The following is a 12,975-nucleotide window of genomic DNA, read 5'->3' as shown; positions in this document are numbered from 1 at the left end:
TCCTTTAGCGAGCGTGCACACCAAAGCTTTTACGCCGGCCGCTGCCGTGTGTTTTCAATATCACAACAAACAACCAGCGCTTCGTACAACGACTGATAAACAAAGGAGAGGTATCACAGCAAGCAGAAGAAAGCTGTCAGTCCACTGAAAAAAAGTTTGCATTCGGTGTCAGCCTGGCGTTTTCAGCCACGTTTAAAGCTTTGGTGTGCATGCCCCCTTACTGTACAGTGTGACAACCAGCCCGGACCTCCGCCTATATTATCTGATATATAACTGATAGATTATGTTTTGCTGCGTTTAGAAAGTGTTTTAATAGAAATGCACATGCAACTTCTTAATTTTAAAGACCTTTAAGGTAGTCATTCATGTGGCTGCTGTTTCATGAACCATTACTGATTTGCCTTTCTTCATTGCACATGGTTGAATTACTTCCTTCACAAAACATATAACAGCAAACCAAATTGCAAGTACATTACCGTAACTGTAAGAGCAGTAACAGTTGTGGAGTTGAACGTCGGGTCCTTGGCTATTTTCTGATACACCACTTTGTACTTCGAGATCACTCCGTTTGGCCTGCTAGGCTCGGTCCAGTTCAGCAGAACAGAATAGGCACCGCTTGGACGGGCCGTGGGTGGATCCATGCCCTGTGGTTGTGCCTCTAGAGTACGGACAGAGGTCCATGAGCTGGAGGCGGAACCTTTAGAGTTGTGGGCGGTGACTCTGTATTCATATTCTCTGAATGGTAAAAGGGAGTCGGAGGCATCGGTGAAATTAAGGGGACCTTCGGTCCAGATGAAGACTAGCAGCTCTTCCTGAGTTCCTATTGGCCGTCTGGAGGGGAAGAAGACAGGAAACATTAACATTTATTGTCAAATGTAAGACAGCTAGAACTTGCAACTTAAAAGACTTAAAGGGGACATATCATAAAAATCTGACTTTTTAGTCATGTTTAAGTGCTATAATTGGGTCCCCAGTGCTTCTATCAACCTAGAAAATGTGAAAAAGATCAACCCAGTAACTTAGTTTTGGTAAACCATTCTCTGCAAGCATGTGAAAAAATAGGTAATTGAAATTTGGCTCCCCTTGTGATGTCAGAAAGGGATAATAACGCCCCTTAAACTGCACTATCCAACCACAACACTGCCATTTAGTGCAGAGATCAACTTATTTGCATTTTAAAGGACTCACCCAAACATGGCACATTTTTGCTCACACCTACAAAGTGGCAATTTTAACATGCTGTAATAAATGATCTATATGGTTCAATTATTCAACCCCTGGTTATATTTCCATTTCGAATACTATTTAGGATGGATAGTATGCGAATTGGGACGCAGTGACATAAACGTATGAAAGCCAATAACGACAACCAACGAATAAAATGAAAGTACAGTTCCAGTTAAAAACTAGGCCCAAATATAAACAAACAATCCAGTGGGGCTGGCAGAGAAGAGGCAGAAGAACACACAGAGGAGGTAAGGGGCAGAGTGCTGGGCTTCGTTCAAGCTTCGTTAATTCCATCACATTAGAGCCCTGGCTTCCATGCTGTTGGAGAAAATGACATTCAGAGCCTCTAATGTGGCCCCTGCCGGCCCCACTCGCACCGCAACGGCCTAATCTCACCCAGCGCATTAAAATAAAACCAAACAGAGACTGGCGGGGGACAGGAACGTCTCACACCACGGAGCTAAACTACAGCACACAGCTGGGAACAGCAGTCTGTTCGGCACACTACATCTGCAATACAATGAACTTCAGGAAGTAAACGTGGTAACACATTTTATTTTCATACATTGTCTTAAAGCCACAAAATGTACGGTTTTCGCATTTAAATATCCAAAATCTTACTAGTACAGTGTTAAATATTTGGTTCACAAGTGTACTTACAGTATACGCCATGTGCCCATTATAGCTTTGACTTTTACTAGAAATCCTAGATATGTTCGACTTCATGCATCACTGCACGGAACAGATTAAAGTGATCTTCTAGATTTTTGAGATAGTGCCTCTAGTGTTGGATTTATGAACAGTGTGACAACTTACCCCGCTCTCCCCTACTGCTGTTTGGAGGCTGCAACAGTCAACTGGGTGAAAACTGGGGCGTATTGTCTCACCAGCAACATCTGAAACTCTCACAGGTAATTCCTCATTTCCCTGTGTACTGTAAATTACTTGAACTGAGGACAAACATCCCTGAGGAACGAGCACTCGCTTCAAAATCTCTGATAACCTCCAATGAGCTGAATACACACACACACAATAGCACATTAAACCGATTACATTTAGCGCAGAGTTGATCACTGGTATTAAGATGAGCAGATACAATAATACACCAAGTCCTTTAAGCCATGTGTGAATTCTCTGCCACATGAATGTAATGCGGGTTTATCCTCTCCCAAATCAGGGCTGAGATGAAATCCAGTCATGCGTTCGCTGGAATGCCGCCGCAGCATCCTCGGCTATGCAAATGATATTTTCTTAAGATTTATGCGGGCTTAGGCCGATCTGACCTTGCATATGAATGACATTGGTCAACAAGTCGAGATGCCCTTGACTAAAACCTTACCATGTTACTAACACACACAATCAGGCTTACAAGATGCACCTTCTTTCCCTCCATCCTTGTTCCAGACAGAGAATGTCTAGAAGATTTACAATTTAATCTGATCATTGTTTGAAATCCTTTAACACAAATCTTGACTGCTTTAAATTGGTGATGTTTCGAGCATGTTTGGGTGTGCCGTTTCTGACTATAAAGCCAATGATGGCAGTATAATGATAGAGTTAGCATCTCCCCCGTGCACCTTGAAGTACGAAGCTGAGCCGAGCATGTCAGCCGGCGCTTTATCCCCTCTGCGCGGGGTGCGAACATCACGGCATTCTGTTTCATATTGGCCTCGGACGGCAACGAATGTGCCGGGAATAATCAAAGTCAGCAGCGCGATGTCATCTTCCATTTAGAGCTGCCCATCAGGCTCTCTCTCTCTCTTTCCTCGCTCAGATAGCACAGTTAGTGATATACAGCTGATATCCACATAAGCACCTTGCACTCAATTTTACGCTTTCTTGCTGTCAGTCGGACAGGAAAGTACAGAGGAAATGTTGACAAGTGTAACCAGCAGTGATTGGCCTGTTCACCTCAAGGTCACGACATAATTACTGTTTGTGTTCAGCTACGTTTCCGGACGTCTTTTTAAACATGACCTTACCACACAAACCCTATATATATGTTCCCATAACCAGGCGAGGACTTTGTTGATGTTACCCAGACAGTAGGTTTATAAAGGAGTGCTGGTAAACATCTTTAGCAAAAATATTACAACATATCTATACTTGAGATGCATTTTTCTTGTGCATCCATCTTTATATAAACACTGAAAGTGAGAAAATGTTCTAAGATTGTTTAATCTCAACATATGGAGGTTTTTCACTGCTAAGAGAGTTTGGGAACTCCTTCAAAAAACCACAAATGATAAAGCTGAGCATTTAGCAATGATGCTGGTAGTGATGATTCTCTCTGACCAATCTGTGATCTGCAATGTTTACACCTCAAATTTTAGTATTGGTACTAGTGGCCTTCTCGGGTCCAAAGAAATGTCCCCGACCCGAATGGCCCGAATCACTTTTTACCCAAACCCGAACATGCATTGATCATTTTTTCAAAAGAAAGGCCGAGTTCGATCCGATTCGAGTTCGATCCGAAGCAGTGCCAATTTTTTTGTCTGTTTCTCTGCCTGCACCAGTCAGACAGAAAGAAACCCCATTAGCCGTGCATCCAATTTAGCCTGCTGCTTCATTTATTTTCCTTCGCTATCTGACATTGTGCATTCAAAATTGATTGACACGTCTATCTTGACGAAAATTAAAATACTGCCCGACCACGCGATGTCGCAAGCGCTCTTGGCAAACAGGGAAGGGGGGTTGGGTAAGGACTCAATGCACACATTCGAGACAGTTCGGGTCGTCTCGGGTAAATTTGGCAAAAAAGAAATTTTTAAATGACCCTATTTTTACACTTGACCCGTGTCCGAGGCACATGTGAAACTTTTAGATCCGAACTCGCTCGGGTATCGGGTCGGACCACAGGTTTTTGGATCTAAGTGGACCCGTGAAGACCTCTAATCGGTACGGCTCATTTGGAACTTCAACTGAGGTGGTACTGAAAAAGTACCAGGTACTACGTACTGTAGTAACTGTACACAGTGAAAATCTCCCCAAAAGTAAGTGGTACAGAGTCGTATTTTGCAGTGTTATTGTGCCATTACATAAGTGTGCAAGTAAGTGTTTTTTTACCTGTATATGAAGTATTTAGTGATGAGTCCATTGGGTTTGTGTGGTGGACTCCAGCTTATTTCTATAACAGTTGCACCTATAGCAGTAAGCACCGGGGGATCCTGGGCCAGTGGAGTTGCTTCAGGGGTCCGAACAGACACTCCAGCTCCAACACCACAACCATCTGAACAAACATTATGTTAAAAAGAGATAGTTAAGTGTTTCGTTAACATTTTACTATGGTAAACTATGGTAAAAACATCAAATTCTTAATTTTACAATCATTACACTGCAAAAAATGATTTAAAAAAAAAAAAATCTTCGTATTTTTGTCTTGTTTTCAGTAAAAATATCTAAAAATTCTTAAATTAAGAGGCTTTTTCTTGATGAGCAAAACGACCCAAGAAAATAAGTCTAGTTTTAAGACCAAAATATCAAATTGAAGTGATTTTGTGCATAAAACAAGCAAAAAAATCTGTCAATGGGGTAAGCAAATTTTTCTTGAATTTTTCTTGAGTTTAGTGTTTAAGAAAAATTTTCAAGATTTTTTGATAATCCCATTGGCAGATTTTTTCGTTTTTTTATGCATAAAATCACTTAAATTTGAAATTTTTGGTCAAAAAACTCGGGTCGTTTTGCTCATCAAGAAAAAGCATCTTAATTTAAGAATTTTTAGATATTTTTACTGAAAACAAAATACTAAGAATTTTTTTTCTTGAAAATAATTTTTTAAAGTGACCTAAGAAATGACCTAAGAAAAAAAATCTAGTCTAATAGACAAAAAATATACAATTAAAGTGAATTTGTGCTTAAAACAAGCAAAAAAAAATAAATAAAAAATCCGCCAATAGGGTAAATAATTTTTTTTTTATGTAAGTGTTTAAGAAAAAAGTTTAAACTTAAAACTTAATTTCTTCCCAACTGAACAAAGGAAGACATCAACATTTTGGATGATACGGGGGTGAGTAAATTATCTGGATTTAAAAAAAAAAAAATGGAGTAATCCTAGCCTGGGTGCCAGACAAATTAAGCCCCGCCCACAACATTGTAGGCTTGGGGAAATTCGGTCTGGAGTCGCTCCGTTGTGGTGCTACTATGCTCGAACAAAAACTACCGGACCAATCAAACTGTCAGGGAGGGCTTTATATGATGATGGACAGATGATCAACAGTAATGTAATCAACCATTATCAATATGAATCCATTTACAACAAAGACGGCTGGCCGCTGGAGAATTGAGATATGAATATTCTGTCATCGAGTGTGTTCTAGAAGATATCGACAGCGCATTGATTTTAAAAGAGGAACAGAGAAACGCAATCAATACATTTGTTGATCGAAAACCCTCCTCCGGGTTTCGCCAAAAGTTTAATTTATCAGCTGACTCGAATGGTCGCTAAGAAGATGGAACACAATGAAAATGGGCAACTCGGCATGCACGACCGTGTATATAACTAACATCAGTGACAGCTCCTTTTCGGAAGCCCGTGGATGAAGTTCATCTAACTTACGAATGGTAAGAGATAGTCTGATTGTATGACTTAGTAAATAACTCACAATGTTGTGATATGAATGAAATGTTGTAAACATAGTAGGTGTCAATGTACGTTCGCTAACTCAGACTTAGTATAATCATAATGATAGTGTCATTGTAGCGAAATAACTAGCAGTTCGGTCAGGCTGCAAAAGACGCCATTTCGACATACGTATGACAACGTCAGGCTAGAGTAAGCCTTTAAATTGTATGATTTTTGCCTAAAATCTAGACTTATTTTCTTAGGTCTCAATTCATATTATTTTTAGATATTTGTACTGAGAACAAGACAAAAATACTAAGTAAGAAAGAAATTTTTTGCAGTGAGGTGAGTACCTGGCTGACAGGCCTGCACTTGAATGTAGTATTTGGTGTATGGGTCCAGTCCTTGTATCAGAAGAAAGTTATCTGGGCCAGCCGAGCGAATAAGGGGCCGCTCAGTACCTGCGTTCAGCAGGATGTTATATTCCAAGGGTGCACTTGCATTAAACACACCTAAAGAATACACAGTAGCAGAAAGTCACTTTAAACAACGTAAAAAAATATTCATGGCGAACAAACAACGCAAAAACAGTGTTCCTCCAAATCTGCTTAGCTACAATAAATATTAAACCCACACACAAGCAGTTCAACCTGTCATTATATGAAGAGTCACGTGTACTCGTAATTCTTTTTTAAGTGCAAAAACTGACCGTGTCTGACACGGCTGGAATCTTTGCCCTTGATTCGACATCATTCCAGGCAACCAGACATATTCCCGATTCGTCCGTCCGACCGCTGTCCGAAACGCACGGACACGTGCTCACGGACGCAGTCTCGTGTAATACATTTAAACTAAAAGATGGAGAGTCTTGGCATCTACGGTTTGTTAATATTCCCATCACTAGCGCCTTTCATAATTTACGGCAACTGGAGGCTGATAGGTTATTCAACATTTATGAGACCCGAGATGTATTCAGAACGGGCTGATTATCTTTACAAATGAAAAAGTTAAATTATTCAACTTCCTTCATTGCAGTCTCCCCAAGCAGATGTAGTCTTTTGCCCGAGATACAAAAACCCGCTGGAATTAGACGGCGCTTTGATCAGAGCTTCCTGCCTAAGAAGTTCAATCGCGCAGGTCCCTAAGTTCTATTATTTACAACTAATCACTGACTTTGGAGTTTTTGCACTTTCAACTCGAATGAGAGCCTAATAAGAAATAATGGCACAAAGGGAAGGAAAAGGAACATGCTATCAGATCTGATTCATCAAGCACAGGTGCGCCTTAAACCCGCGCACGGTTCTGCATTCGGACTTAACCAAGCGTGAGATATTGTAGTTTGAGGCCATAGATTTTTTGCTCGCCTCTCTCGGAATGTAAAGTCAATAAGAGATCGGGGCTATGTAAATGTTTTTGGTGGTTATCAGGACTGTTTAAGGGCTCTTATGGGGTAATTGAGGTTGTTTAAGAGGACCCTCTCGCTGGAGAGAGCCGTAATGGGGCAATAATGGCAAAAGATGAAACATCTAAGGCAGACAATCAGGACTGCTTGAATCTAGCCTATGAAATCACTCTTGAGTGTGTGAATACGCACACCAACGCGCTTAAGCGACCGCCCAAACCTTCTCGAAGGAAAACAAATATGTGCATACAGATTTGAAGAGTGCATTCACACATCTGACAGACTAAGTGTCTTGCACACAGACAGGCAGCAGGTGGGCAGGGTGGTTGGTGCGAACGTGCAACAGCGGTCTGGGTGGATGGGAAAGAGCCTATGAACTAATTGGCAGTATTTTGTGTTTGTTTAAGCACAAATTCACTTTTTTTGTCTAAAAACTAGATTTATTTTCTCAGGTCACTTTGCTCATGAAAATACATATTGGTTTAGGAAATGTTAGATATATTTGTACTAAAAACAAGACTTTCTTAGTTGGTATTTGTGTCTTGTTTTAAGCACTAATATCTAAAAATTCTCAAGTCAAGATGCATTTTCTTGAGCAAAGTAACCTAAAAAAATAAGTCTAGTTTTAAGACAAAAAATAGCAAATTTAAGTGAATTTTGTGGATTAAACAAGCAAAAAATCGACCAATGGAGTAAGCAAGAAAAAAAAATTCAAGAAAAATTTGCTTACAATATTGGCAGATTTTTTTGCTTGTTTTTATCCACAAATTTACTTAAATTTAAAAACTAGACTTAACATCTTGATTTAAGAATTTTTTAATATTTGTACTGAAAACAAGGGAAAGATACTAAGTAAGAAAGTCATTTTTTGCAGTGTTCCCATCCATTCCCTTGCGTAGTACAGCCCAGTCTCATGAAATTTCGTGATATAGTCACGTAACTTTTTGATTCTTTTTCGTGATACTGTCACGAATTTCCGCGTTTTTCCGTGATCGTATCACGAATTTCTGTTTACGTGTCATTGTCACGTATTGATTACTAAACTGTTTTGTCTTTAACCCAACTGTAACCCTAACACCAGGCGACAATGGTTTAAAAATCAGAAAATATAAAAAAATCTGAATTTTTTTATAAACCAATACCTAAAGTGACATCCTAACGCAAACACCAAATCTAAGCCTAAACCGAAGCGACAATGGTTTGAAAATAGGAAAAAGCACTTGAGTAACCAATACGTGACAATGGCACATAAACAGAAATTCGTGATACGATCACGAAAAAACACGGAAATTCGTGACATGTCATGCAAAAATAATAAAAAAGATACGTGACTATATCACGAAATTTCGTGAGACTGGGTAGCGTAGTAGTGGGCGGGCGGGGGGGGGGGGGGGGTTGTGTTGTCTTGTTTTCGGTAAACATATCTAAACATTCTTGAATTAAGATGCTTTTTATTGATGAGCAAAATGACCCAAGAAAATAAGTCTAGTTTCTAGACCAAAAATATCAAATTTAAGTGATTTTGTGCATAAAACAAGCAAAAAATCTGCCAATTGGGTATGCAAATTTTTCTTGATTTTTTCTTAAATTTAGTGTTTAAGAAAAATGTTCACGATTTTTTTGCTTACCTCATTGGCAAATGTTTTTGTTTGTTTTATGCACAAAATCACTTAAATTTGATATTTTTGGTTTAAAAACTAGACTTATTTTCTTGGGTCGTTTTGCTCATCAAGAAAAAGCATCTTAATTTAATATATATAGATATTTAATAGATATTTTTACTGAAAACAGGACAAAAATACTAAGACAATTTCTTTTTGAAAATCTTTTTTTTTGCAGTGTACTAATAAAATGTGTAACGTGAGAGCACTTTGCATAAAAGCATTTGCCAAATGCATAAATGTACAATTTAATGTCATCTTGAATGCACTGTGAGTCGCTTTGGATTAAAACGTTTGCCAAATACAACAAACAAACCTATGTGTGTCATCGTCTGACTAAATACAGAAAACTGCAAGTGATCTGCACAGTGCATAACATCCAATACCTGAACTTCCTCTCAACGGCATCAGATGGAGAACGAGAGAATGAATGAGATGGGATTGGACAGTGATGGGAGAGCACGCGCAGGTGAAGGGCGAGCACATCTCACGCTACTCTCCTTTAAATCACAGTAGAGGTAGGAAAAGCTGTCACTTAGATTTCAATGCTAATTGATTGGTGGGAGCCATCTACGTCCGGCCCGCACTGATGCATGGACAACGCGACCATGTTGGGCTCCTGGTAAATTACACACAACGCTACTCGTAAATCCCCGCCCGCGTGCCGTCACTCTCCCGGGCCCGAGCGGGGATAAATCAGCCTCGCGTGAGTGCTAAATAGAGAGCCTGCATAGTGCATTAGGTTGTAAACATTACCTGGGGGTGACCAGGCAACAAAGATGGAGCGGGGGCCGTGGAGGCTGACATTATACGGTGAAGGAATCCTTTCTGGGGAAGAGACGGGGGTCTGAATGACGTATCTCTCGCTCAGGCTGCTACCTCCACCCGTGGTGGCCTCCAACTCGTACACGTACCTGTGAAACAAAAACGGATAGGAGATAAATAAGTAAACCGCGAAGCTAAATTATGCTATTAGCTTAAAAGTCTCCTGTCACAGAAGTTAAATTCCCCTCTGTTTCTGCAATTCTCCATTTCAGGTGAGAGTCGATGCCGTGGTTAATTATTCATTGTCCGCGAGAGAGGTGGGTGCATCGATTCTGCCATTAAGCCGTGTCTCTCACAGCAAGTGTGGTTTGGTTTGAGGATTCACGTCGTTCATTGGAGCATCCCTAAACCGTTATTTAAAAGCTCACATGCAATCCAGATGTTTGAATCTTTCTCAGTGTTAATTCAAATTTATGCCATTTACAACTTGTATGTTACTTTGTTTTTAAGATAAATAAAATGAATACAGCAATTTGGCAAAAAAACTGCGTCCGACATGTTGTTTTGTAAATGAGCTTTTTTATCAGTACATGTAAGCTATTTTTGACTTTAAAAAAATCCACTTCTTTTAATAAGGCATAGTTAAGAATTGCAAAATTACTAAAGATGCAACAAAAAAAAGGTTGCAAATAATGAAAGTAAGAATGTAAAAAGGAAGAAAATTAAGCACACATTCGGTTGTATTCAGGTCCAAATACCCACAACGGACCTAAGTTTGGTCATTTCGTGCGACATCGTTGATCCAATTAATCTTCTGTGCACTTAGAGGACGTGACATTTAGCGGATTCTGCCAACAAAGCCGTATTTCCGATGAAACATATAATATGTGCTGAGAGATTCATCATTATCTCATTTTTGAAGGAGGTGGGATTTAGCGTTTCTCATTTATTATAATTTATAACACATAACTTTGTTAGGATGGTTTTGTTACAAAGATATAAAAATTATTTTGATTATCATTTTAATTAAACTGAATAGATTTTATCATGGGAACGTTATGCTCTTCATTTCAAGTTTACATTTGTGACCGTGCTGGCAAATTGAGTAGGAATGAGTAAAAAATAATGCACATCCAACGTGGTAATGCGGCGCGACGCAAAACAAACCGTTGAATTATAAGAAGAAAATGTACACCCAAGGTGGTAATGCGGCACGACGCGAAGCAAACCGTTGAATTATAAGAAAATAATGCACACCCAAGGTGGTAATGCGGCACGAGGCGAAGCAAACCGTTGAATTATAAGAAAATAATGCACACCCAAGGTGGTAATGCGGCACGACGCGAAGCAAACCGTTGAATTATAAGAAAATAATGCACACCCAAAGTGGTAATGCGGCACGACGCGAAGCAAACGGTTGAATTATAAGAAAATAATGCACACCCAAGGTGGTAATGCGGCACGACGCGAAGCGAACCGTTGAATTATAAGAAAATAACGCACACCCAAGGTGGTAATGCGGCACGACGCGAAGCGAACCGTTGAATTATAAGAAAATAACGCACACCCAAGGTGGTAATGCGGCACGACGCGAAGCGAACCGTTGAATTATAAGAAAATAACGCACACCCAAGGTGGTAATGCGGCACGACGCGAAGCGAACCGTTGAATTATAAGAAAATAACGCACACCCAAGGTGGTAATGCGGCACGACGCGAAGCGAACCGTTGAATTATAAGAAAATAACGCACACCCAAGGTGGTAATGCGGCACGACGCGAAGCGAACCGTTGAATTATAAGAAAATAACGCACACCCAAGGTGGTAATGCGGCACGACGCGAAGCGAACCGTTGAATTATAAGAAAATAACGCACACCCAAGGTGGTAATGCGGCACGACGCGAAGCAAACCTTTGAATTATAAGAAAATAATGCACACCCAAGGTGGTAATGCGGCACGACGTGAAGCGGAGTTTTTAAATAATTCAAAGGACCGGAGTCAATTATTCCGCTTATACCACGGTTACCACAAACATTGCTCTGGTGCGTATTTTTAAGACATTTGACAGATTAGGTGTGCGCTTATCAAAATTAATCAACACTTCTTCTGACCCTCTGTTGAAGACCCAAGATTTTGAGAATTACGTGATGTTTTCACATACTGTTATGTGTACTGTATGCATATCAGATTGGAGAGATTACTACAAAAAGCAAATGCTCAATTGACTAAGCTTTTAATTTCACTTTTACATTAGACTTGATTCATTGGAAAGTCTCTACTGGATCGATGCGGTGTGATACTATTTAACAGATGACAGTGTTAATGCAATGCTGATCAGCCCCTTCACTGTGATCTCTGAAAGGCGTGACAGATGCTCTGAACGAACATGCATATCAATAGAAAAGTGTGTGTGTGTGTATAAGTGGCTTGATGTGGGTTATAAAAACACTCTGCAGCAGGCTGTTTCTTACATACATGACTTCACAAGATAGATTTGCCTTTTAAACAGAAATGGGTGTCAGTGCAAAGGTCTGAATTAGCAATGTATGTGGGTCATGTTCAACATTAAAGGCTTTTAATTTGCCATAAACTCCATAGCCGGCCATTAATACCTCCGCATTAACTATTGTTTCAACACTATCCCTTTAAAATAGTCACATCAGTCATTATATACCGCGCTCATCATGTGCAATAAAAGCATTAGAGAGGCATATTTATCAGAGAGCGTTTAACACACACACGCATACACGCACACACATACGCGAGAGGTCTCAGCTGCGTAGAAGCAGACGCCGGGTGAATATGTTGCATACTTTAAGTCGAATAAACACAAAGTGGTGAATCAAAGGTGGTGGCGAACAGCTAACCTGTTTTCCCAGAGGGAGAAAGGTTAATATTTCACCCGTCAGACAGACTTTCTACGATGGTGAGGTAAGTGACAGCTAATCAACATTGTCATAAATAATCAATGAGCAGGAGTGCAGGCAACCCCCCCCCCACCTCCAATCCACGGGTAACCGTTTCCCCACATCAAACTATAGCTCTTCGGATAATGAAGCACTTGTGTGCCTATGTAACGCTCCTTACTGAGCTAAATTGGAAGAAGAGTGGAAACGGGAAAAGCACAGAGCAAGGGAATTCCTTTTGGCAGGTCATCTGGAATTATGGCAAATTAAACGGCGTGGCTATCCCAAGGATAGTCTGTATCAAGTTAAAGTATGAATAAAACTGGAGGAGAGAGAACGAGAGGGAGGTCATGTGATCGAATGACCTGTCTAAAGTGTCCAATCAATGGACACAGATAGCGTTGACTGCTCAAATCATATAGAAATAGATTTGCATGCTGAAATGGTTAAAT

General features: G+C 40.1%; 1 protein-coding gene across 1 annotated transcript in view; it reads right to left on the bottom strand.

Moving 5' to 3' along the window:
• Positions 1-12,975, bottom strand: part of ush2a (Usher syndrome 2A (autosomal recessive, mild)) — a 328,961-nt gene that overhangs the window by 44,917 nt on the left and 271,069 nt on the right. The window contains exons 57-60 of the mRNA XM_065288316.2: positions 9,608-9,765; positions 6,142-6,300; positions 4,294-4,456; positions 477-831 (exon numbers count right to left, since the gene is read on the bottom strand). Of these exons, the coding sequence (XP_065144388.2) occupies positions 477-831; positions 4,294-4,456; positions 6,142-6,300; positions 9,608-9,765 (835 nt within the window). The remainder of the gene's footprint in view (positions 1-476; positions 832-4,293; positions 4,457-6,141; positions 6,301-9,607; positions 9,766-12,975) is intronic.

Source organism: Paramisgurnus dabryanus, chromosome 17 (assembly GCF_030506205.2).
Source record: "Paramisgurnus dabryanus chromosome 17, PD_genome_1.1, whole genome shotgun sequence".
NCBI classification, from domain to species: domain Eukaryota; kingdom Metazoa; phylum Chordata; class Actinopteri; order Cypriniformes; family Cobitidae; genus Paramisgurnus; species Paramisgurnus dabryanus.
This window is presented reverse-complemented; position numbering and strand designations above follow the sequence as displayed.